General features: G+C 48.0%; 1 protein-coding gene across 5 annotated transcripts; it reads right to left on the bottom strand.

The window, feature by feature from the left end:
• Nucleotides 1–13,738: 13,738 nt before the first annotated feature.
• elac2 (elaC ribonuclease Z 2) lies at nucleotides 13,739–26,085 on the bottom strand. 5 transcript variants are annotated; one of them, XM_068336484.1, is made up of 23 exons: nucleotides 25,682–26,085; nucleotides 22,910–22,960; nucleotides 22,764–22,834; nucleotides 22,461–22,525; nucleotides 22,329–22,386; nucleotides 22,181–22,249; nucleotides 22,023–22,109; nucleotides 21,840–21,898; nucleotides 20,450–20,508; nucleotides 20,251–20,323; nucleotides 20,049–20,161; nucleotides 19,886–19,984; nucleotides 19,661–19,799; nucleotides 18,805–18,890; nucleotides 18,375–18,680; nucleotides 18,154–18,292; nucleotides 18,045–18,083; nucleotides 17,867–17,976; nucleotides 17,435–17,531; nucleotides 15,730–15,850; nucleotides 15,462–15,540; nucleotides 14,281–14,425; nucleotides 13,739–14,194 (listed from the first exon to the last, which is right to left on the bottom strand). In XM_068336484.1, exons 1-23 carry the CDS (start codon nucleotides 25,939–25,941, stop codon nucleotides 13,982–13,984), a joined length of 2,538 nt encoding a protein of 845 aa, XP_068192585.1. In that variant the 5' UTR covers nucleotides 25,942–26,085; the 3' UTR covers nucleotides 13,739–13,981. The 5 variants fall into 5 exon arrangements, with proteins under 5 accessions (XP_068192585.1, XP_068192587.1, XP_068192586.1 ...); XM_068336486.1 differs by having other exon boundaries at nucleotides 18,375–18,662; XM_068336485.1 differs by having other exon boundaries at nucleotides 21,840–21,895.
• Nucleotides 26,086–26,144: the final 59 nt, after the last annotated feature.

Raw genomic sequence — 26,144 nt, 5'->3', positions numbered from 1 at the left:
AGGAAGTCAGGGTGAAGTTAGACGTAGGGTTAGTGTTGGGGTGAATTTAGGGTTAAGGTAGTGTTAGGGTGAAGTTAGACTTAGGGTTAGTGTTAGGGTGAAGTTAGACTTAGGGTTAGTGTTAGGGTGAAGTTAGACTTAGGGTTAGTGTTAGGGTCAAGTTAGACTTGGGGTTGGTGTTAGGGTGAAGTTAGGGTTAAGGTAGTGTTAGGGTGACGTTGGGGTGAAGTTAGGGTTAAGGTAGTGTTAGGGTGAAGTTAGGGTTAAGGTAGTGTTAGGGTGAAGTTAGACTTAGGGTTAGTGTTAGGGTGATGTTAGACTTAGGGTTAGTGTTAGGGTGAAGTTAGGGTTAAGGTAATGTCAGGGTGATGTTAGACTTAGGGTTAGTGTTAGGGTGAAGTTAGAGTTAAGGTAGTGTTAGGGTGAAGTTAGACTTAGGGTTAGTGTTAGGGTGAAGTTAGGGTTAAGGTAGTATTAGGGTGACGTTGGACTTGGGGTTGGTGTTAGGGTGAAGTTAGGGTTAAGGTAGTGTTAGGGTGAAGTTAGACTTAGGGTTAGTGTTAGGGTGAAGTTAGACTTAGGGTTAGTGTTAGGGTGAAGTTAGGTTTAAGGTAGTGTTAGGGTGAAGTTAGACTTAGGGTTAGTGTTAGGGTGAAGTTAGGGTTAAGGTAGTGTTAGGGTGAAATTAGGGTTAAGGTAGTGTTAGGGTGATGTTAGACTTAGGGTTAGTGTTGGGGTGAAGTTAGGGTTAAGGTAGTGTTAGGGTGAAGTTAGGGTTAAGGAAGTGTCAGGGTGAAGTTAGACGTAGGGTTAGTGTTGGGGTGAATTTAGGGTTAAGGTAGTGTTAGGGTGAAGTTAGACTTAGGGTTAGTGTTAGGGTGAAGTTAGACTTAGGGTTAATGTTAGGGTGAAGTTAGGGTTAAGGTAGTGTTAGGGTGAAATTAGGGTTAAGGTAGTGTTAGGGTGATGTTAGACTTAGGGTTAGTGTTAGGGTGAAGTTAGATTTAGGGTTAGTGTTAGGGTGAAGTTAGACTTAGGGTTAGTGTTAGGGTGAAGTTAGACTTAGGGTTAGTGTTAGGGTGAAGTTAGGGTTAAGGTAGTGTTAGGGTGACGTTAGACTTAGGGTTAGTGTTAGGGTGAAGTTACACTTAGGGTTAGTGTTATGGTGAAGTTAGACTTAGGGTTAGTGTTAGGGTGAAGTTAGGGTTAAGGTAGTGTCAGGGTGAAGTTAGACGTAGGGTTAGTGTTGGGGTGAATTTAGGGTTAAGGTAGTGTTAGGGTGATGTTAGGCTTAGGGTTAGTGTTAGGGTGAAGTTAGGGTTAAGGTAGTGTTAGGGTGAAGTTAGACTTAGTGTTAGTGTTAGGGTGAAGTTAGACTTAGGATTAGTGTTAGGGTGAAGTTAGGGTTAAGGTAGTGTTAGGGTGAAATTAGGGTTAAGGTAGTGTTAGGGTGAAGTTAGACTTAGGGTAAGTGTTAGGGTGACAATAGACTTAGGGTTAGTGTTAGGGTGAAGTTAGATTTAGGGTTAGTGTTAGGGTGAAGTTAGGGTTAAGGTAGTGTTAGGGTGAAGTTAGACTTAGGGTAAGTGTCAGGGTGAAGTTAGACTTAGGGTTAGTGTCGGGGTGAATTTAGGGTTAAGGTAGTGTTAGGGTGAAGTTAGACTTAGGGTTAGTGTTAGGGTGAAGTTAGACTTAGGGTTAATGTTAGGGTGAAGTTAGGGTTAAGGTAGTGTTAGGGTGACGTTAGACTTAGGGTTAGTGTTAGGGTGAAGTTAGACTTAGGGTAAGTGTCAGGGTGAAGTTAGACTTAGGGTTAGTGTCGGGGTGAATTTAGGGTTAAGGTAGTGTTAGGGTGAAGTTAGACTTAGGGTTAGTGTTAGGGTGAAGTTAGACTTAGGGTTAATGTTAGGGTGAAGTTAGGGTTAAGGTAGTGTTAGGGTGAAATTAGGGTTAAGGTAGTGTTAGGGTGAAGTTAGACTTAGGGTAAGTGTTAGGGTGACGTTAGACTTAGGGTTAGTGTTAGGGTGAAGTTAGATTTAGGGTTAGTGTTAGGGTGAAGTTAGGGTTAAGGTAGTGTTAGGGTGAAGTTAGACTTAGGGTAAGTGTCAGGGTGAAGTTAGACTTAGGGTTAGTGTCGGGGTGAATTTAGGGTTAAGGTAGTGTTAGGGTGAAGTTAGACTTAGGGTTAGTGTTAGGGTGAAGTTAGACTTAGGGTTAATGTTAGGGTGAAGTTAGGGTTAAGGTAGTGTTAGGGTGACGTTAGACTTAGGGTTAGTGTTAGGGTGAAGTTAGACTTAGGGTAAGTGTCAGGGTGAAGTTAGACTTAGGGTTAGTGTCGGGGTGAATTTAGGGTTAAGGTAGTGTTAGGGTGAAGTTAGACTTAGGGTTAGTGTTAGGGTGAAGTTAGACTTAGGGTTAATGTTAGGGTGAAGTTAGGGTTAAGGTAGTGTTAGGGTGACGTTAGACTTAGGGTTAGTGTTAGGGTGAAGTTAGATTTAGGGTTAGTGTTAGGGTGAAGTTAGGGTTAAGGTAGTGTTAGGGTGAAGTTAGACTTAGGGTAAGTGTCAGGGTGAAGTTAGACTTAGGGTTAGTGTCGGGGTGAATTTAGGGTTAAGGTAGTGTTAGGGTGAAGTTAGACTTAGGGTTAGTGTTAGGGTGAAGTTAGACTTAGGGTTAATGTTAGGGTGAAGTTAGGGTTAAGGTAGTGTTAGGGTGACGTTAGACTTAGGGTTAGTGTTAGGGTGAAGTTAGACTTAGGGTAAGTGTCAGGGTGAAGTTAGACTTAGGGTTAGTGTCGGGGTGAATTTAGGGTTAAGGTAGTGTTAGGGTGAAGTTAGACTTAGGGTTAGTGTTAGGGTGAAGTTAGACTTAGGGTTAATGTTAGGGTGAAGTTAGGGTTAAGGTAGTGTTAGGGTGAAATTAGGGTTAAGGTAGTGTTAGGGTGAAGTTAGACTTAGGGTAAGTGTTAGGGTGACGTTAGACTTAGGGTTAGTGTTAGGGTGAAGTTAGATTTAGGGTTAGTGTTAGGGTGAAGTTAGACTTAGGGTTAGTGTTAGGGTGAAGTTAGACTTAGGGTTAGTGTTAGGGTGAAGTTAGGGTTAAGGTAGTGTTAGGGTGACGTTAGACTTAGGGTTAGTGTTAGGGTGAAGTTAGACTTAGGGTTAGTGTTAGGGTGAAGTTAGACTTAGGGTTAGTGTTAGGGTTGAAGTTAGACTCAGGGTTAGTGTCGGGGTGAATTTAGGGTTAAGGTAGTGTTAGGGTGAAGTTAGGGTTAAGGTAGTGCCAGGGTGATGTTAGACTTAGGGTTACTGTTAGGGTGAAGTTAGACTTAGGGTTAGTGTTAGGGTTGAAGTTAGACTCAGGGTTAGTGTCGGGGTGAATTTAGGGTTAAGGTAGTGTTAGGGTGAAGTTAGGGTTAAGGTAGTGCCAGGGTGATGTTAGACTTAGGGTTACTGTTAGGGTGAAGTTAGGGTTAAGGTAGTGTCAGGGTGAAGTTAGACTTAGTGTTAGTGTTAGGGTGAAGTTAGAGTTAAGGTAGTGTTAGGGTGAAGTTAGACTTAGGGTTAGTGTTAGGGTGAAGTTAGACTTAGGGTTAGTGTTAGGGTGAAGTTAGGGTTAAGGTAGTGTTAGGGTGATGTTAGACTTAGGGTTAGTGTTAGGGTGAAGTTAGGGTTAAGATAGTGTCAGGGTGATGTTAGACTTAGGGTTAGTGTTAGGGTGAAGTTAGGGTTAAGGTAGTGTCAGGATGAAGTTAGACTTAGTGTTAGTGTTAGGGTGAAGTTAGAGTTAAGGTAGTGTTAGGGTGAAGTTAGACTTAGGGTTAGTGTTAGGGTGAAGTTAGACTTAGGGTTAGTGTTAGGGTGAAGTTAGGGTTAAGGTAGTGTTAGGGTGACGTTAGATTTAGGGTTAGTGTTAGGGTGAAGTTAGGGTTAAGGTAGTGTTAGGGTGAAGTTAGACTTAGGGTTAGTGTTAGGGTGAAGTTAGACTTAGGGTTAGTGTTAGGGTGAAGTTAGACTTAGGGTTAGTGTTAGGGTGAAGTTAGACTTAGGGTTAGTGTTAGGGTGAAGTTAGGGTTAAGGTAGTGTTAGGGTGAAGTTAGACTTAGGGTTAGTGTTAGGGTGAAGTTAGACTTAGGGTTAGTGTTGTGTTAGATTTAGGGTTAAGGTAGTGTTAGGGTGACGTTAGGGTTAAGGTAGTGTCAGGGTGATGTTAGACTTAGGGTTAGTGTTAGGGTGAAGTTAGGGTTAAGGTGGTGTCAGGGTGAAGTTAGACTTAGTGGTAGTGTTAGGGTGAAGTTAGACTTAGGGTTAGTGTTAGGGTGATGTTAGGGTTAGGGCTAGTGTTAGGGTGAAGTTAGACTTAGGGTTAGTGTTAGGGTGATGTTAGACTTAGGGTTAGTGTCAGGGTGAAGTTAGACTTAGGGTTAGTGTTAGGGTGAAGTTAGGGTTAAGGTAGTCTCAGGGTGAAGTTAGATTTAGGGTTAGTGTTAGGGTGAAGTTAGACTTAGGGTTAGTGTTAGCGTGAAGTTAGGGTTAGGGTTAGTGTTAGGGTGAAGTTAGGGTTAAGGTAGTGTCAGGATGAAGTTAGACTTAGTGTTAGTGTTAGGGTGAAGTTAGAGTTAAGGTAGTGTTAGGGTGAAGTTAGACTTAGGGTTAGTGTTAGGGTGAAGTTAGACTTAGGGTTAGTGTTAGGGTGAAGTTAGGGTTAAGGTAGTGTTAGGGTGACGTTAGACTTGGGGTTAGTGTTAGGGTGAAGTTAGGGTTAAGGTAGTGTTAGGGTGAAGTTAGACTTAGGGTTAGTGTTAGGGTGAAGTTAGACTTAGGGTTAGTGTTAGGGTGAAGTTAGACTTAGGGTTAGTGTTAGGGTGAAGTTAGACTTAGGGTTAGTGTTAGGGTGAAGTTAGACTTAGGGTTAGTGTTGTGTTAGACTTAGGGTTAAGGTAGTGTTAGGGTGACGTTAGGGTTAAGGTAGTGTCAGGGTGATGTTAGACTTAGGGTTAGTGTTAGGGTGAAGTTAGGGTTAAGGTGGTGTCAGGGTGAAGTTAGACTTAGTGGTAGTGTTAGGGTGAAGTTAGACTTAGGGTTAGTGTTAGGGTGATGTTAGGGTTAGGGCTAGTGTTAGGGTGAAGTTAGACTTAGGGTTAGTGTTAGGGTGATGTTAGACTTAGGGTTAGTGTCAGGGTGAAGTTAGACTTAGGGTTAGTGTTAGGGTGAAGTTAGGGTTAAGGTAGTCTCAGGGTGAAGTTAGATTTAGGGTTAGTGTTAGGGTGAAGTTAGACTTAGGGTTAGTGTTAGCGTGAAGTTAGGGTTAGGGTTAGTGTTAGGGTGAAGTTAGGGTTAAGGTAGTGTCAGGGTATTGTTAGACTTAGGGTTAGTGTTAGGGTGATGTTAGACTTAGGGTTAGTGTTAGGGTGAAGTTAGGGTTAAGGTAGTGTCAGGGTGAAGTTAGACTTACGGTTAGGGTTAGGGTTAGGGTTAGAGTTAGACTTAGGGTTAGGGTTTAGGGTTAGGGTTAGGGTAGTGTTAGGGTGAAGTTAGACTTAGGGTTAGTGTTAGGGTGAAGTTAGACTTAGAGTTAGTATTAGGGTGAAGTTAGACTTAGGGTTAGTGTTGGGGTGAAGTTAGGGTTAAGGTAGTGTTAGGGTGAAGTTAGGGTTAAGGTAGTGTCAGGGTGAAGTTAGACGTAGGGTTAGTGTTGGGGTGAATTTAGGGTTAAGGTAGTGTTAGGGTGATGTTAGGCTTGGGATTAGTGTTAGGGTGAAGTTAGATTAGGGTTAATGTAAGGGTGAAGTTAGGGTTAAGGTAGTGTTAGGGTGAAATTAGGGTTAAGGTAGTGTTAGGGTGAAGTTAGACTTAGGGTAAGTGTTAGGGTGACGTTAGACTTAGGGTTAGTGTTAGGGTGAAGTTAGATTTAGGGTTAGTGTTAGGGTGAAGTTAGACTTAGGGTTAGTGTTAGGGTGAAGTTAGGGTTAAGGTAGTGTTAGGGTGAAGTTAGACTTAGGGTTAGTGTTAGGGTGAAGTTAAAGTTAAGGTAGTGTTAGGGTGACGTTAGACTCAGGGTTAGTGTTAGGGTGAAGTTAGGGTTAAGGTAGTGTTAGGGTGAAGTTAGACTTAGGGTTAGTGTTAGGGTGAAGTTAGATTTAGGGTTAGTGTTAGGGTGAAGTTAGACTTAGGGTTAGTGTTAGGGTGAAGTTAGACTTAGGGTTAGTGTTAGGGTGAAGTTAGACTTAGGGTTAGTGTTAGGGTGAAGTTAGGGTTAAGGTAGTGTTAGGGTGAAGTTAGACTTAGGGTTAATGTTAGGGTGAAGTTAGACTTAGGGTTAGTGTCGGGGTGAATTTAGGGTTAAGGTAGTGTTAGGGTGAAGTTAGACTTCGGGTTAGTGTTAGGGTGATGTTAGACTTAGGGTTAGTGTTAGGGTGAAGTTAGGGTTAAGGTAGTGTCAGGGTGATGTTAGACTTAGGGTTAGTGTTAGGGTGAAGTTAGGGTTAAGGTAGTGTCAGGGTGAAGTTAGACTTAGTGTGTTAGGGTGAAGTTAGAGTTAAGGTAGTGTTAGGGTGAAGTTAGACTTGGGGTTAGTGTTAGGGTGATGTTAGACTTAGGGTTAGTGTTAGGGTGAAGTTAGGGTTAAGCTAGTGTCAGGGTGATGTTAGACTTAGGGTTAGTGTTAGGGTGAAGTTAGAGTTAAGGTAGTGTCAGGGTGAATTTAGACTTAGGGTTAGTGTTAGGGTGAAGTTAGAGTTAAGGTAGTGTTAGGGTGAAGTTAGATTCAGGGTTAGTGTTAGGGTGAAGTTAGGGTTAAGGTAAGCTTTGGAATAGGTTTCCACTGTTATGCGGATGACACACAACTTTATATGCCCATAAAAGCAGATGATCGATCTGAATTGAGTAAACTAGAGGCCTGTCTTTCTGCTGTGAATAGTTGGATGTCCAGTAATTTCTTGCTCCTAAACCCAGACAAAACTGAAATGTTAATCATTGGCCCTGCACGACATAGAAACCAATTTCAAAACCTAACAATATCTGTAGATAACTGTCTTATAACCCATAGTTCAACAGTCAAGAACCTAGGAGTAACGTTAGATTCGACTCTTGCCTTTGACAAGCATATTAAAGAGGTGACAAAGATCGCCTTCTTTCATCTACGTAATATTTCCAAAATTAGGTCCTCTTTAGCCATGGCTGATGCAGAAATTTTGATTCATGCCTTTGTGTCCTCTAGACTTGACTATTGTAATGTTCTGTTATCAGGGTTGCCTCGGTCTAGAACTAGGGGCCTTCAGATGGTTCAGAACACAGCAGCAAGAATATTAACTAAAACTAGGAAATTTGACCATATCACCCCAGTTTTTGCTGCATTACACTGGCTCCCGATTCATGTTAGATCCGATTTTAAGTTACTCTTACTAACATACAAAAGCCTTAATGGGCTTGCACCAACCTATCTGTCTGATCTTGTTAAACCTTTTACGCCGACTAGGGCTCTCCGCTCTCAGAATACTGGTCTCTTGTGTGTTCCTAGATTTAAAAAGAAGTCAGCTGGCCAGAGGGCCTTCTCCTATCGTGCCCCTTTCTTGTGGAATAACCTCCCTATAAATATTAGACAGTCTGAATCTGTGAATGTCTTTAAATCTAGACTCAAAACATATCTGTTCGACCTAACATATAAGTAATATCGGGGATGGCGGTCTCAATGTTTAGGTTTAGCCTAGTCCTGCCGACGAGTCATAGGATTGCTTAGTTAGGCCCCTGCCTCCCATTAATTCTCTGCTATTCTGGTCCCTCTAGCACCACTCTCGCCCCTGCTATCTCTGCTATCTCTGTTTCTCTTCCTTCTTCTGCTGTTCTCTCTCACAGGCCTTTGTGTGGTGGATCATCGGCAATCGGCTACCTCTGTCTGCTTCCATGGCTGGTGATAGCACAAGCTGTACAGTGGTCCTGTTTCACCATCCACTAGGGGAGTGCTGGTTCTGCCTCATTTGGTTCTGCTGTGGTTTTGGGGTTTTGCCAGAGTAACCTTGACTTTAACTTTTTTGAGCTGAATGACTTAGGCACTGTCTGGTCTGTCCTCAGAGTGGTGGATCCTCGGCAATCGGTGACCTCTGTGTGCTTCATCGGCTGGTGGTGACTCGCTCTACTGGATGGATTGGCATGCCTTTGTTATACATTTATTGTTACTGTTATTGTTACTGTTATTATTATTGTGTTGTTAATCTGTACATGCGGTATCTATTGCTTCGTCTGTCCACTCCTGGAAGAGGGGTCCCTCCTCTGCAGTCTTCCTGAGGTTTCTCCCATCCATTTTTTCCCCTGTTAAAAGGGTTTTTGGGGGGAGTTGTTCCTTATCCGATGCGAGGGTCGCACTGCTTGCAGTGCACAAAGGTCAGAGGGATATCGTCCATGTGCAGATTGTAAAGCCCTTTGAGACATTGTTTGTGAATCTGGGCTATATAAAAAAAAAATAAACTTGAAACTTGAAGGTAGTGTCAGGGTGAAGTTAGACTTACGGTTAGGGTTAGGGTTAGGGTTAGAGTTAGACTTAGGGTTTAGGGTTAGGGTTAGGGGTAGTGTTAGGGTGAAGTTAGACTTAGGGTTAGTGTTAGGGTGATGTTATACTTAGGGTTAGTGTTAGGGTGAAGTTAGACTTAGGGTTAGTGTTGGGGTGAATTTAGGGTTAAGGTAGTGTTAGGGTGAAGTTAGACTTAGGGTTAGTGTTAGGGTGAAGTTAGACTTAGGGTTAGTGTTAGGGTGAAGTTAGACTTAGGGTTAGTGTTAGGGTGAAGTTAGACTTAGGGTTATTGTTAGGGTGAAGTTAGATTTAGGGTTAGTGTTAGGGTGAAGTTAGACTTAGGGTTAGTGTTAGGGTGAAGTTAGGGTTAAGGTAGTGTTAGGGTGAAGTTAGACTTAGGGTTAGTGTTAGGGTGAAGTTAGACTTAGGGTTAGTGTTGGGGTGAATTTAGGGTTAAGGTAGTGTTAGGGTGAAGTTAGACTTAGGGTTAGTGTTAGGGTGATGTTAGACTTAGGGTTAGTGTCAGGGTGAAGTTAGACTTAGGGTTAGTGTTAGGGTGAAGTTAGGGTTAAGGTAGTCTCAGGGTGAAGTTAGATTTAGGGTTAGTGTTAGGGTGAAGTTAGACTTAGGGTTAGTGTTAGCGTGAAGTTAGGGTTAGGGTTAGTGTTAGGGTGAAGTTAGGGTTAAGGTAGTGTTAGGGTGAAGTTAGACTTAGGGTTAGTGTTAGGGTGAATTTAGGGTTAAGGTAGTGTTAGGGTGAAGTTAGACTTAGGGTTAGTGTTAGGGTGATGTTAGACTTAGGGTTAGTGTCAGGGTGAAGTTAGACTTAGGGTTAGTGTTAGGGTGAAGTTAGGGTTAAGGTAGTCTCAGGGTGAAGTTAGATTTAGGGTTAGTGTTAGGGTGAAGTTAGACTTAGGGTTAGTGTTAGCGTGAAGTTAGGGTTAGGGTTAGTGTTAGGGTGAAGTTAGGGTTAAGGTAGTGTTAGGGTGAAGTTAGACTTAGGGTTAGTGTTAGGGTGAAGTAAGGGTTAGGGTTAGTGTTAGGGTGAAGTTAGACTTAGGGTTAGTGTTAGGGTGAAGTTAGACTTAGGGTTAGTGTTAGGGTGAAGTTAGGGTTAAGGTAGTGTTAGGGTGAAGTTAGACTTATGGTTAGTGTTAGGGTGAACTTAGACTTAGGGTTAGTGTTAGGGTGAAGTTAGGGTTAAGGTAGTGTTAGGGTGAAGTTAGATTTAGGGTTAGTGTTAGGGTGAAGTTAGGGTTAAGGTAGTGTTAGGGTGAAGTTAGACTTAGGGTTAGTGTTAGGGTGAAGTTAGACTTAGTGTTAGTGTTAGGGTGAAGTTAGGGTTAAGGTAGTGTTAGGGTTAAGTTAGATTTAGGGTAAGTGTCAGGGTGAAGTTAGGGTCAAGGTAGTGTTAGGGTGAAGTTAGACTTAGGGTTAGTGTTAGGGTGAAGTTAGACTTAGGGTTAGTGTTAGGGTGAAGTTAGGGATAAGGTAGTGTTAGAGCTAGGTTCTGAGTACACCTGGCTGTCAGGTGTAATTAGCATAAATAAGTGGGTGGATGAATCAGAACGTGGTTAGACAGCTGAGATGATTTTAAAGGCGGAATCGTTTCGAGGACCACCAACTTTCCATCTGGGTGGAGATGAGTAAAGTCAAGAGCCCCCCCCCCATTACATGGCGTCTGCGGCGGGACGAGTATTTGGATCTCCAGCTGGCGCTCTGACAGCAGCATCTGTGAGGGGGGGCGGGGGGCGATGAACTCGGAGCATATGGTTCAAGAGGAGATGAGCGTTACGCCAGCGAATTGCTGCTCCCCCAAAGCGCTGCCGCCGTCCGGTTCCTCCTCCTCTCTGACGCGTGGAGGTGAACGGAGCGCCGATCTTCTTCACGCGTGATGACATCACCCTCATGTGACGTCTCCGCTGTCTACAGACGGGCTTCAAGAGTAATCTGTGTGGCCTCACCTTCAGATTTTCAGAGGCCTCTGAGTCCATCAGTCATACGCTAACAAGGCAAGCCGAGCCCTTCCTAAAGGTCAGGCAGCCAATGAGAGCTGTGGACCTCATGAATAATTCATCTTCACTGTTCTCCTTTAGAAACGCAGAGCAGGAAATCAATTCCACACACGTGGCAGAGCCGTCTATATCTACTGCCTCAGAGTCCGACGCAACATTTACCCTCTAATTAGTAGATAATCAACAAGTAGAATGGATTCTACAAGGTGGGGGGAGGGGGGGTGCAGAAGGCTCTAGTTTATCAAGGTATATCAGTTACAGGTGAGGGACGCATATAGGAGTACACAGAAACATGTACTGTCATTATAGAGGTTCACATGATGCAGAAGAACCTGGATCATCTGAAGACCAGCTCCAGGGGGAAGGAAAGACTAACAGGCACAAACCTTAATAATGTTAATAATTTTAATGTTTAGCACAACCTTAGAACTCTTTCTAGGTTTAGCGCTGCTACTATTGACAGTCACAGGTTACCAAGTCTTTGCTGTATCTTACAATCCTTTTTTTCCTTCACGGTGATCATTGAAATTCATAAAATTTTCATCTCATTGCCTCTAATTTGAGAGACGTTTGACGAATCACTGTCCATTTTTGTCATGGAGGCGTCACTACATCCTCTGCAGACGTGTGGAATCAGAGTTTTGATAGCCTCGCAGCTGCCTAGCAACCCGAGGGCCATCCAGAGCAAATAGCGTTCCGTCGATGGCGTTGTGGGTGGTGCTAGGAGAGCCGCTTTGACAGCAGAGCGATAATAGTCAGCGCGCCGTGTTGCAGCCCATTGCTAGCGGAGTGGGGGGGCTCTGCATGGCTGGGGGTGTCCTTGGAAAGAGCGTCGGTGTCACGTCCGCCCACACAAACAAACGCAGCTCGTTTTTTGCCTTTTGCTGTGTGACAGCACAGCAGTGGACCGACGACAGAAGTATGGTGATGCATTCACTCCCAGGCCTGTTTCTGCACCTCCAGCACATCTAATAAATATTATTAGATTATTAGACTGGGGGGGTCAGTTGTTCCAGTCCCATTTGTCTGTTAGGGTGATTTATTCAACAAAAGTTAAATGGCCTCAGAAGACAATTCATCTTCAGCGTAGAAGAAAAACATCTGAAAGCTTCACTGAAATACGTAAACGTCCAGGACCCAAAAGAAACCATTCATCTGAAGCTCCGCCCCCTCACAAACCAGCTGAAACCTCAAAGACCCAATGAAACATCAGGTTTGTGGGTGTCAATGTACGAAATGTGGCCAATCAGGTCATCAGAGTCCTGTTAGCATTGTAGCTGGTTAGCAGTTAGCATAGCAGGCTTTGGTTTGTCAGAGGGACGAAGCGGAGCTTCAGAGAACTGGCCCACCCAAACCCCCCTCAGGGAACCATCTGGGACCCCAAAGCGCCACCAAGAGGTGGGGGGATCTGGGGGGGTCCGACCAGCATCCAACTAGCACCTGACCAGCATCCAACCAGCACCCGACCAGCATCCATCCAGCAGCCAACCTGAGGACTCCATGAAGGTGAGGACTGAGAGTGTCCAATGAGAACTGAGAGGTTAGTCTAGCTGAGGGCGGAGCCTCGTCCAGCTCCATCTGCCTGCCAGTCAGAGCTGAGGGCCACACAGGTTAACGGTCCAGACTGAAGGGCTTCTTTCCCGCCGGGACGTGTTTCTGCCTCCAAGCAGAACTCAACTGCTGGTGGGCTCGGGGAGCGTTCCTCACGTTTCCACCAAGGACACGCCCGGGCTTTCTGGGGAGGCTGAGATGATATCACTCCCTGCAGGATGGTAATCAGCCTCCACTGATTCGTCACAGCGAAGAAGCCTGAGCTCAGCTGAAGCTGACGTTCATTCTCCTGAATGGAACCGAGCTCACATCCTTTATCCTCCCTCCCTGATAAATGGAACGCTCCCCTTTCTGTTAGCATCTGTGTGAAGACCCAAACACACCGGTGTGTTCTGTCCACACAGGTGGGACGAGGGACCCAGTGAGGACCAGGATGAGGTGTCACACCGCATTTCACTCAGTGTGAACACACACCAGAAGAGGAGGGGCTTAAAGCCAAGGGGAACTGAACCCATGTCCTGCTCCAGTTATAAAGCTGTGGATCAGAACCAGCCTGACCACACCTGGTTCACATCAGGTGCACATGGGGTTCACACCTGGATGTGACCTAACCGGGACATGTTCACACCAGGATCCACCTGGACGTGAAGCAGCCTGTTTCTTACCAACGCTGATCGTTACCTGGACCAGTTTTTTTCTGGTCAGGATCTGCTGTGACCATCTGACATGCTCTTGATCGCGTTCTGACCCACGTTCCTGACCGGGTCAGATTCTGGGTCCACCGGGTGACCCTGTGACCCCCAAGTCAAATCTACAGACGTCCAGTTTGAATGTTATTCCAGGAAGGTCCAGTAGCTCCGTGCAGGGGGGGCAGCATGCCCCTCCCCTCTCTCTCACACACACACACACACACACACACACACACACGGACCGATGTACTGGACCAGGACTGGAGTGACCGTTGGTGTTCAGGGGACACCAGAGGCTGACGTCGTCATTAACTTCTAGAATCAGCTTCCGTTTGTCTGTCTGCCCCCCTGCCCCCTACCCCCCCCCACCTACCCCAGGGCGAGGCTGGGTTTATCTCCACAGAACCACCTGATGATCCTCCTCTTCTCTGCTCACTGAAGAAATGCTGAAAATAAAGGAAGCGTTCACATTCCTGCTCCTCTTCCTCCTGACCCCTCCTCTTCCTCATGACTCCTGTTTGTGATTGGCTGACTCCTGTCCACCCGGAGGAGGGGGGCCTAAGGAGGGGACTATTACCAGCTGCGGATGGACACCGTGTTGACGACACCGGGACAGATTCCACCTCAGGCAGTAGTGTGAAGAACACAATCATCATCATCATCACCTTCATCATCATCATCATCACCTTCATCATCACCATCGTCTTCATCCTGCTTTGAGGTCCAGTTCTTCAGTGCAGCAGATGACGGCTGAGCATCGTCATCCTCGTCTTCATCTTCATCCTCAGTGTTTTTTCACATTGGCCTGATTCTCCTCCCCCTTCACACGACTCCCTGTTCACTTCAAAGTGAGTCGAGTGTGAAGAGGTCGTCACACACGACGACTCACACACACTCACACACACAAACATACACCACACACACACACACCACACACACACACACTCACACACACAAACATACACCACACACACACACACACACACACAGGTTCTTTAATGGTTCCACTGGTTCTTTAATGGTTCCACTGGTTCCTGGTGGAGCTCAGCTGCTCCAACTCAGCCTCCAACCACGTGACCCCCCAGCGGTGTTCCTCACCCTCGTCCTTGACTAACGGCTCTCTGCCGCCCCCCTGTGGCCTGAGGGGGCGCTGCAGCGCTGACCTCAGTTTATTCTGACTCCTCCGATCAAAACACATGAAAACAAAGCAGAGCAGCGTCTTCACTGGGGGGCGGCCTCGGCTTTCAGTCTCTTGGTCTGGCCTTGCCCCCCCCCCAGGTCCCTCTTGACGCCTCGAGCGTCGTCCGGCGCCCCCTGACCCCTCCTATTCTCCCTCAGCTTGCGTCTCTCCTCCATCTCCATGATGTCCTCAGCGAACAGGGCCTTCAGGGCGGGGGCCAGTCTGGGAAGGGTCCGCAGGTCCCCCAGGGAGATCTGTGGACAGAGGGGGGGCAGTTAGGGGCTGGAACCCCTGCTTTTGATACCCCCCTCTGGTTTTGATGCCCCCCTCTGGTTCTTACCCTCATGTGGTCGAAGGCGACCCCCACTCTGTCGCTGAAGTCGGGGCTGAACAGGGGGATCTTGGCGTATCTCTGGCTGAAGTGGTTCAGGATGATGAAGGAGGCGTTCATCCTCACGCCGACGCCGATGGCCTGAGACGTGGTGCTGGAGGCATGAGTCAGCAAAACACGGGACGAGTCAGCAAAACACGGGACGAGTCAGCAAAACACGGGTCGAGTCAGCAAAACACGGGTCGAGTCAGCAAAACACGGGTCGAGTCAGCAAAACACGGGACGAGTCAGCAAAGCACGGGTCGAGTCAGCAAAACACGGGACGAGTCAGCAAAACACGGGTCGAGTCAGCAAAGCACGGGTCGAGTCAGCAAAACACGGGACGAGTCAGCAAAGCACGGGTCGAGTCAGCAAGACACGGGACGAGTCAGCAAGACACGGGACGAGTCAGCAAGACACGGGACGAGTCAGCAAGACACGGGACGAGTCAGCAAGACACGGGACGAGTCAGCGATAAACAGCATGAGTCAGCGACGTATTATTACCTGAGGTTCCACCGAAGTTCTATTTTACTACCTTTAGGTTCTACTGAGGTTCTATTGTACTACCTAAGGTTCTACTGAGGTTCTATTGTACTACCTCTAGGTTCTACTGAGGTTCTATTGTACTACCTAACATTCTACTGAGGTTCTACTGAGGTTCTATTTCACTACCTTTAGGTTCTACTGAGGTTCCACTGAGGTTCTATTGTACTACCCAAGGTTCCACTGAGGTTCTATTGTACTACCGAATGTTCCACTGAGGTTCTACTGAGGTTCTATTGTACTACCTAAGGTTCTACTGAGGTTCTATTTTACTACTTTAGCTTCTACTGAGGTTCCACCGAGGTTCTATTGTACTACCTAAGGTTCCACTGAGGTTCCACTGAGGTTCTATTGTACTACCTAAGGTTCCACTGAGGTTCTACTGAGGTTCTATTGTACTACCTAGGTTCTATTTTACTACCTATAGGTTCTACTGAGGTTCCACTGAGGTTCTATTGTACTACCTAAGGTTTCACTGAGGTTCTATTGTACTACCTAAGGTTCTACTGAGGTTCCTCTGAGGTTCTATTGTACTACCTAAAGTTCCACTGAGGTTCTATTGTACTACCTAAGGTTCTACTGAGGTTCCACTGAGGTTCTACTCACCTGTGCCGTTTCTCCGCTGCCTCCCCCTCCAGCCCGTCCTCCAGCGTAGCCTCGTGGATCAACAGGTTTGCGTTTTTTCCTGGGGAACAGGAAGTCACAGGTGTGAACACAGACCCACTGCTTCCTGTCTCACAGGGAACCAATCACGTCGTCCAAGCAATCAAGGATGGCCACGCCCTGTTTGTCTGGAGAAGCGACTCATCTTTCGTGAATCGCCGTGTGACGCTCCCATCACCTGACGCTCCCCCACCCCTCTGATGCCACTCACCGATGTGCACGAGGGCGTTGCAGGGCATGGTGTCACCAGAGAAGGCCAGCTTCCAGCCGGAGCGGTGAATGAAGCTGCAGGCTGAGGCGTCCGGGCAGTGGTGCACGTGACACGTCTGGAACTGAGACACAAACATGGGCCTGTTAGCGTGTTCGTCCGTCTCTGATGCACCATCATCAGACAGCGTGAATCTCTGATGCACCATCATCAGACAGCGTCTCTCTGATGCACCATCATCAGACAGCGTGTCTCTCTGATGCACCATCATCAGACAGCGTGTCTCTCTGATGCACCATCATCAGACAGCGTGTCTCTGATGCACCATCATCAGACAGCGTGTCTCTCTGATGCACCATCATCAGACAGTGTGAATCTCTGATGCACCATCATCAGACAGCGTGAATCTCTGATGCACCATCATCAGACAGCGTGAATCTCTGATGCACCATCATCAGACAGCGTCTCTCTGATGCACCATCATCCGACAGCGCGAGTCTCTGATGCACCATCATCAGACAGCGTGTCTCTGATGCACCATCATCAGACAGCGTGTCTCTGATGCACCATCATCAGACAGCGTGAGTCTCTGATGCACCATCATCAGACAGCGTGTCTCTCTGATGCACCATCATCAGACAGCGTGAATCTCTGATGCACCATCATCAGACAGCGTGAATCTCTGATGCACCACCATTAGACAGCGTGTCTCTGATGCACCATCATCAGACAGCGTGTCTCTCTGATGCACCATCATCAGACAGCGTGAATCTCTGATGCACCATCATCAGACAGCGTGAATCTCTGATGCACCATCATCAGACAGCGTGTCTCTGATGCACCATCATCAGACAGCGTGTCTCTGATGCACCATCATCAGACAGCGCTAGTCTCCGGGACACAAACTTTAAACACAATTAAAAACTAGATTTTTACGGCGATATAATATTGGGAAAAAATTCACTTCTATTCAACAAAAATATTCACAATTTATTAATTTCTCCACTTACATTTCGAACCTGGAAATCTCCATTATGTATTGATATTACTACAGATACTACTACAGATACTACTACAGATATTAGTACAGCAGATATTACTACAGATACTACTACTGCAGATATTACTACAGATACTACTACAGATACTACTACAGATATTACTGTAGACAGTACGGATAAAGACGCAGAATAAGTTGAGAGAAAACCAGCAAAAATTCCAACATTTGCACCGTAATGGACGCGATTGTTTCCATTGTGTGTGTGTGTGTGTGTGTGTGGGGGGGGGGGGGGGGCACAGTGACATGTCAGCACTCAATACAAAATAATTAGAAGGTTGTCAGTTTGGTGCAGCGTCAGGAGAAACTACTGATTGAAAAGTAAAATAAAAAACTACTACAAACTTTTCAATGACTACCAGGCTTCAACATTTTGATAAAATATGTAACTTTACTCTTTTTTTGTTTTTACTTAAAGTTATGTTATTAATAAAGTCATTAAATTAAGTTTGTTTAGTTTTTATATTTTACTATTGTCTAAACACAATCCTTGCGTCGCTTCTACCATATATTCTGTTATTATGGGATGCAGAAACGTCATGTTGGGATGCACACATTTACTGAAGCGCATCCCATGATGCAGTGCTTCCTGGAGGTGACATGTGTACAAACACATGAGCCACCGTCACCACGCTCTAAACAGTAGCTCACCTTTTCTAGATTGTTCTTTTCCAGCAGTGCTTTGATGGTCTTCTGTTGCCATGGCGACACCTTGGCATCCACCTGTAGAACTTTGCTGGAGATGAAGCTGAAACACACAACAGATGATTCCACCACAGCCCCCCCCCAGCAGAAGGGTTCCCCTTATAGGTTCTGCTACCAAGCAGCTCCGTGCTACAGAACCCCCCCACACCACTTTATAACCACCGAAGTAGAAACACTGTGTTGTCATGGAGGAGGTCCAACAGAGCAGCGGAGGTTCAGTCCACTGAACACGCCTCTATTAACAAGCTAAAAACCACGCTAAGAAATGTCCTCATTGAAGTCCAGACGAGTCACATGACTCCACCCAGACGGTCATCAGCGCGCACACACACACACACACACACACACACACACACACACACACACACACACACGTACTGAACGCTGTGGAGGACCTCCTCACAGGAGGCGTGGTACTTCTGCAGCCAGGTCATCATGGCGTCTGGCCCCACCAGGAACACGGGGCTGATCTTCTGCCCCACCGCCCTCTGAAAGACACGAGACTGTCCTGAGCGTCCAGAGGAGGGGGCGGAGCCACGGTCTCCTGTCCACCTACCAGAGCCTGCTCCCTCTGTTGCAGCAGCGTCAGCAGCCCCTGAAACACAACACTCGTGTCAGCACGGAGGCGTGGCGGGGGGTGTGGCCATCGGGGCGGTGCCGCTTACACTGTGGTGATCGGCGTGCATGTGTGACACAAAGACCGCCGACACGCCGGACAGAACCTCGTCCACCTCGTCTCCGTAGTGTCTGACCAGCTGCCCGAAGGTCCCCTCGCCACAGTCCAGCAGCACGGCCTGATGGGAGCTGCAGCCAACGGGACAGAGGACATCATGTGTTTCAGCCCCGCCCCCTCACCTGCAGCCACCTGCACCTGTGGACACGCTACCTGATGTGGACCAGCGTCCCGCTGACGTTCCTGGTCTTCATGGGCAGAGCTGATCCCGTCCCCAGGAAAACCACCTCCGGGTACTCGCGCCCCCGTCCAGCAGAACCCCCAGCAGAACCTCCAGCCGGGTCCGTCGCGTCTTTGGAGCACGACTCAGCAGAAGGTTCTGCAGCGTCTCTGGAGAACGTTCCTAGAGGTTCTACAGCCTCCGTCCAGCCCCTCCTCAACTTGTCCACCTCCTCCAGGAAGTCTGGCAGCGCCGACGCCTCCTCCACAAACTGGGCAGGGCTACAGAAGACGGCTTCTCTGAGGACAGAGACTAGAGCGGGTCAGAGCCAGCCGTCCACACTCTGACCCTTGACCCCGGCTGAAGGACAAACTGACCATTGACCCTGGCTGACCCTTGACCCCAGCTGAAGGACTCACTGACCTTTGCCACTCCTTGACGGGCCTCAGCTGGAACTTCAGGAGACTCTGGCCGCGGACGCTGGGGACGCTGAGGGCCGCCTGAGGCTCCTGCATAGAAACACCAGAGAACTACACAGCTGGAGCAGAAGCCCCTGATTGGCTGAGCCTCGACATGTGACTGTCTGCCAGTCTGGTCCACATGGATCTAGATTAGATTAGGCTGATGGACGTTTACTTCTGGATCCAGATCAGGAGCTCTAAGGATCAATTTGACTCAGCTTCACACCTGATCCCAGATCAGTTTCAGACATTCAGACAGAGGGTCAGACAGACAGAGGGTCAGACAGACAGAGGGTCAGACAGACAGAGGGTCAGACAGAGGGTCAGACAGACAGAGGGTCAGACAGAGGGTCAGACAGACAGAGGGTCAGACAGAGGGTCAGACAGAGGGTCAGACAGAGGGTCAGACAGAGGGTCAGACAGAGGGTCAGACAGACAGACGGTCAGACAGACGGTCAGATAGAGGGTCAGACAGACAGAGGGTCAGACAGACAGAGGGTCAGACAGACAGAGGGTCAGACAGAGGGTCAGACAGACAGAGGGTCAGACAGACAGAGGGTCAGACAGACAGAGGGTCAGACAGACAGAGGGTCAGACAGACAGACGGTCAGACAGACAGAGGGTCAGATAGAGGGTCAGACAGACAGAGGGTCAGACAGACAGACGGTCAGACAGACAGAGGGTCAGATAGAGGGTCAGACAGACAGAGGGTCAGACAGACAGACGGTCAGACAGACAGAGGGTCAGACAGACAGACGGTCAGATAGAGGGTCAGACAGACAGAGGGTCAGACAGACAGACGGTCAGACAGACAGCACCTTGGGTCTGTAGACTCTGGGCAGGGGGAAGATCTGGGGGTGGATCATGTGGAGCTGCGTCTGCAGCCCGAAGCTCCTGACATGGTGGGTGGTGCAGACGTGCTCGTTGAGGACCAGATGCTCCGTGGTGGACGGGAACCTGCAGGACCAGAACCAGGATCGGATCCAGAACCAGGATTGGAACCAGAACCAGAGGACTTCCCGCCAGACAGGAAGTGAACCCACCTCTCCATCCACTGCTGGTACCGGTCCATCTTCAGGATCCGCTCTGGAGTCATGTGGACCACCAGCGCCGGCGGCTCGTCCGTCCCCCCTGTCTGGTGCCTGGGGGGGTCACGGTAGTTAGGCGCTGCCGCGGACAAACAGAACACACACACCTGATCGATACCTGCTCAGCTGCTGATTGGTGAACAGCGGCTGGACGAACTCCTCCGACGGACACTCCGCCACCAGGAAGAGCGGCCCCTGGATGGTCGGGGTGCACACCTGCTCGGGTCGGATCTACGGGACCAGAACCAGCATCAGACCTCGCCCGGCGGCGTCACAAAGCAGGGGCGGCGGAGCGTTGGAACACCGGCGTGTCGTCATACCTCTCTTCCTTCATACGTCACACTCCTCCCCTCCTTCAGAGCCGTGACTAGTGGGTGCATCGCCGCCGTCCCCCTGCGGGACAGAAGGTCCGGGGTCACGACCCGAGAGGTCACACAAACACCTCATTAAAGACAGTGGACGAATGAATGAACGGATGAACAGATGGATGGACGGGTGAAGGCGTGTCGGTACACTTACAGGGGCAGACCGAGCGCTTTGGCCTGAGGAATCAGGAAGTTTCCTTTCCGGGGCTGAACCTGTGGAGACAGAAGCAGAGTGAAACAGTGAAGCAGAGCGAAGCAGTGAAGTAGAGTGAAACAGTGAAGCAGAGTGAAACAGTGAAGCAGTGTGAAACAGTGAAGCAGAGTGAAGCAGAGTGAAACAGTGAAGCAGAGCGAAGCAGTGAAGCAGAGTGAAACAGTGAAGCAGAGTGAAGCAGTGAAGCAGAGTGAAGCAGTGAAGCAGAGTGAAGCAGTGAAGCAGAGTGAAGCAGTGAAGTAGAGTGAAACAGTGAAGCAGAGTGAAACAGTGTGAAGCAGTGAAGCAGAGTGAAACAGTGAAGCAGAGTGAAACAGTGAAGCAGAGTGAAACAGTGAAGCAGTGTGAAACAGTGAAGCAGAGTGAAGCAGTGAAGCAGAGTGAAACAGTGAAGCAGAGTGAAACAGTGAAGCAGAGTGAAACAGTGAAGCAGAGTGAAACAGTGAAGCAGTGTGAAACAGTGAAGCAGAGTGAAGCAGTGAAGCAGAGTGAAACAGTGAAGCAGAGTGAAGCAGTGAAGCAGAGTGAAACAGTGAAGCAGAGTGAAGCAAAGTGAAGCAGAGTGAAGCAAAGTGAAGCAGAGTGAAACAGTGAAGTAGAGTGAAACAGTGAAGCAGAGTGAAACAGTGAAGCAGTGTGAAACAGTGATGCAGAGTGAAGCAAAGTGAAGCAGAGTGAAGCAGAGTGAAGCAAAGTGAAGCAGAGTGAAGCAAAGTGAAGCAGAGTGAAGCAGTGAAACAGTGAAGCAGAGTGAAGCAAAGTGAAGCAGAGTGAAGCAAAGTGAAGCAGAGTGAAACAGTTACGTGGAGTGAAACAGTGAAGCAGAGTGAAACAGTGAAGCAGAGTGAAACAGTGAAGCAGAGTGAAACAGGGAAGCAGAGTGAAGCAGTGAAACAGTGAAGCAGAGTGAAGAAGTGAAGCAGAGTGAAGTAGTGAAACAGTGAAGCAGAGTGAAACAGTGAAGCAGAGTGAAACAGTGAAGCAGAGTGAAACAGTGAAGCAGAGTGAAACAGGGAAGCAGAGTGAAGCAGTGAAACAGTGAAGCAGAGTGAAGAAGTGAAGCAGAGTGAAGTAGTGAAACAGTGAAGCAGAGTGAAACAGTGAAGCAGAGTGAAACAGTGAAGCAGAGTGAAGAAGTGAAGCAGAGTGAAGTAGTGAAACAGTGAAGCAGAGTGAAACAGTGAAGCAGAGTGAAACAGTGAAGCAGAGTGAAACAGTGAAGCAGAGTGAAACAGTGAAGCAGAGTGAAACAGTGAAGCAGAGTGAAGCAGTGAAGCAGAGGGAAGCGCTGCTTACTGTGTTCACCCTGAGGATGATTATGACGCCTCACCCTGCAGATGAAGGCCACCACCAGAGAGTCGTCCCTCGACGGTCCTGCTCCGCCCCCTGCTGGGTGACATCACTCATCATCATCTACATCATCATCAGCTCCATCACGTTAGTATGTTAGCACGTAGCTCAGAGCTATCATGCTCAAAGGCACTGGAGCAGCAGCCCCGCCCGCTGGACTCACCTGGATGGACGGTTTGGTCCATACCTGGAGGGGGGCAGCTCCTGTCTGGCCTGGGGGGTACATCTGTGCTGCCGTCCTTCAGCTGGGCTGGAACCCAAAACCGACCAATGAGAACGGAGAACCGCCCAATAACCTTCAGCACAAACATCCTCACTCACCAAATATGGGCACCTGGTGGACCGCCATGGTGTCGTCCACGTACGCCGCGTCCGAGGGGGCGCGAACCGCTGCACAGGAGAGACCCGTTACACCGGCACACGCATGTGTGACGTCCATTACACCGGCACACGCGTGTGTGACACTTACACAGTTTGATGCTGTCCAGTGAGCCGGAAAAGGTCTTGATGGCGTCCAGGTAGTTCTCCTTTGAAAACAAGACGACACATCTGAATGATGACCCGGCACAACGATGTGAATGAACAGGTGTTTTCATCTCACCAGCTGTGGAGGCCCAGAGAGGACACACCCTGAAACACGCGTGTCCTTCATGGTTAGAAGCATCCCTGCAGAGCAGAACACACACACACACACACACACACTTCTTCAATTTTGTCAAGTTGTGATCATGATGATGATCATGTGATTACTATCCATGTCATGTGACCATCACTGGTCTGATGCTCCAGCTCTGGACCTCCTCCACAGCCCACCACTCCATGACGGCAGCAAAAGCGCCTCCGCTTGATGCCCCGCCCACTCACCTGATAACCCACCCCCTCACCTGATGACCCATCCACTCACCTGATAACCCGCCCACATTCGACCAATTCATCCTGGTCACGAAGATGTTGTCCAGGCGCACGATCTTCAGTCTGTAAGGAGAACATCACACTGATGTTATTCATTCACTCATCACTCGATGATGTCATGTGTTCACAGCATCTCACCTGTGCTCCTGCATCAATCTCTGCGTTCCTTCCCCACAGTTGAACAGGTATCTGAGGGCGGAGTCACGTGAGTGAATATTAATTATATTAACATTTATAACAGAAGGTATTTCTGATCTTGACTGAAGCTCTGTTCAGGATCAGAGTTCAAATCTCTTCTGGGTCTGAACTTAGTGGGCCTTCTGTTCGTGGTGTTCTAACGACACCCTGACGCCTCTACTGACATCCTCAAGGTTCTACTACCTCTGAGACACAGGTGTACATTTAGTCCTTAGCCTACGTATCTATAAACTGTACATACACACACGTTATATAATACATTTATAAACAGTATATGAGACACACAGACATATGCAGTATCTTTATATGTATCCTCCTGGCGTCCACATACTGTATATATGTCAATGGGGAAAAGAGTATTTAGTCAGCCACCAATTGTGCAAGTTCTCCCACTTAAAAAGAAGAGAGAGGCCTGTAATTGTCATCATAGGTTTACCTCAACTGTGAGACAGAATGAGAAAAAAAATCCAGAAATTCACGTTGTCTGATTTTTAAAGAATTCATTTGCAAATTATGGTGGAAAATAAGTATTTAGTCAATAACAAAAGTTCATCTCAATATTTTGTTGTATACCCTTTGTTGGCAATGACAGAGGTCAAAGGTTTTCTGTCAGTCTTCACCAGGTCTTCACACACTGTTGCTGGTGTTCGGTCCATTCCATCAGATCTCCTCTAGAGCAGTGATGTTTGGGGGCTGTCGTTGAGCAACACGGACTTTCAACTCCCTCCAAGGATTTTCTATGGGGTTGAGATCTGGAGACGGGCTCGGCCACTCCAGGACTTTGCTTCTGACGAAGCTGATCCTTTGTTGCGTGGAGCCTCAGATGGAGGGAGATTATCAGTGGTCTTGCATGTCTTCCATTTTCTAATAATTGCCTTCACAGTTGATTTCTTCACACCAAGCTGCTTGCCTAGTGCAGATTCAGTCTTCCCAGCCTGGTGCAGGTCTACAACTTTGTTTCTGGTGTCCTTTGACAGCTTAATGGTCTTGCCGTAGTGGAGTTTGTTGTGTGACTGTTCAAAGTTGTGGACAGGTGTATTTTATAGTGCTAATGAGTTCAAACAGGTACCATTAAAACAGGTAATGAGTGGAAGACAGGAGCCTCTTCAAGAAGAAGTTACAGCTCTGTGAGAGCCACAAATCTTGCTTGTTTGTAGGTGACCAAATACTTATTTTCCAAAATAATTTGCAAATGATTCCTTTAAAAATCAAACAATGTGAATTTCTGGATTTTTTTTCTCGTTCTGTCTCATAGTTGAGGTATACCCAAGATGACAATTATAGGCATCTTCTTTTTAAGTGGGACAACTTGCACAATTGGTGGCTGACTAAATACTTTTTTCCCCCACTGTATATCTATACGTCTATATATCTACACCTATATATTTATATCTTTTTCTTTGGGCTTTTCCCTTCAGGGGTCTTCACAGCCAATCAGTGTCCTCCATCTAACCTGGTCTTCTCATCCTCTTCTCTCACACCAACTACCTTCATGTCCTCTTTCACTACATCCATAAACCTCCTCTTTGGTCTTCCTCTAGGCCTCCTGCCTGGCAGTTCAGAACTCAGCATCCTTCTACCAATATATTCACTATCTCTCCTCTGGACAGCTGCTCACAAATGTTCACTTCTGCCCTTAGTCTAGCTTCCACTACTCTCTCCCATAACTTCATTGTATGGCTCATCAGCTTTATTCCTCTGTAGTTGCCACAACTCTGCACATCTCCCTTGTTCTTAAAAATGGGCACCAGCACACTTCTCCTCCATTCCTCAGGCATCTTCTCACTATCTAAGATCCTGTTGAACATCCCAGTCAGCCCCCCAGGGCCCTTGGATCAGAGGATGCAGGATTTCTGGTGACCTGTCGGGTTTTTAAGAGTAGAACAGGAGGCAGAAGCTTCAGCTATCTGCCCCTCTACTCTGGAACAACCTCCCAGCTTCGGTCCGGGGGGGGGGGGACGGGACACCCTGAGCTTATTTAAGAGTAGACTAAAAACCCTCCTCTTTGATAGAACCTACAATCAGAAATAACCCCCCCACTAGACATGCTGCTGTATGCCTAGGCTGCTGAGGGTATTTTTCTCCGTCTCTCCCGTTGAAGGGAGATACTCTGGAGCTCCTGTCACTTCTGTCTGCTCCTAGAATTTATTATTACTGTCAGATCACTCTCGGTCTGCACGACACTGCTGCTGTCTGTTCCTCTGTTCCACAGGTGGAGAACGTGGATGGAAGACAGGATACCCAAAGGCCTGGAAACCCCCCCCCTTGAGCGACAGATCACTGTGGGCATTAAACTCAAACTGGCCTATCCGCCTCTCTCACTCTCTGTTCATTGACCTATCTCTGTCCCCAGTGTATTTCTCTTTCCCAACCCACAGGTCAAGGTGGATGACCCCCCCTCCAGAGTCTGGGTCCTGCCCTGAGTTTCTTCCTCAATGAGGGAGTCCCCCCCCCCCACCGTCGCTTATGCTGCTCTAGAGGACATTGTTAGTTTTCTATCTGTAAAGCGCTTTGGAACGTCTTCAGATGTGATGAAGGGCTGTATAAATAAAGTTGGACTGATTGTAACCCCACCCCACCTGTCCTGGACACCTCCACACCTCCACAGGTACATCATCAGGACCGACCGCCTTTCCACGCTTCAACCCTGTTTGTTTATATTTACTGTATGTAAATATAGGGCAGTGACGTCAGTGTGTGTGTTTCCGTTACCCGTTAAAGTCGGAGAAGACGAAGAGGGACGGGGGGGTGTCCCTGCTTCCGGCCCCCACCACCTGCAGACACACGCGGTGGGGCCCGTAGGAGCCCGCCTGCTGGCTCCGCCGCTCCTTGGCTCTGGTCCATCGCAGCGGTTCGGTGTTCCTGGCCCGGTTCGGTCCCACCGACTCCCGGGTGGTTGTGTTCGAAGCCATTGTTCGGTAAACCGGCAGAACGACAGCTGGCGTGAGGAGCTTGTGACGCAGCGACGTCATCAGCGTTAACGGACTGGCCGGCTCCTGGAGGCGCTCGGTTCTGTCGCTACCGTAGAACCGACTGGAGGTCGGTCAGCAGCAGCTCGCGGGTCAATCACGCACGCGACACTTCTTCCGGCTTCTACTGATGACGTTCGTGGCCTTGATAGCGTGTGGACCAATCACAGCGGGGAACAGGGAGCGGAGGGCGGGCCGACGGGGCC

The sequence above is a fragment of the Antennarius striatus genome, chromosome 16, assembly GCF_040054535.1.
Source record: "Antennarius striatus isolate MH-2024 chromosome 16, ASM4005453v1, whole genome shotgun sequence".
Taxonomy (NCBI): Eukaryota; Metazoa; Chordata; class Actinopteri; order Lophiiformes; family Antennariidae; genus Antennarius; species Antennarius striatus.
This window is presented reverse-complemented; position numbering and strand designations above follow the sequence as displayed.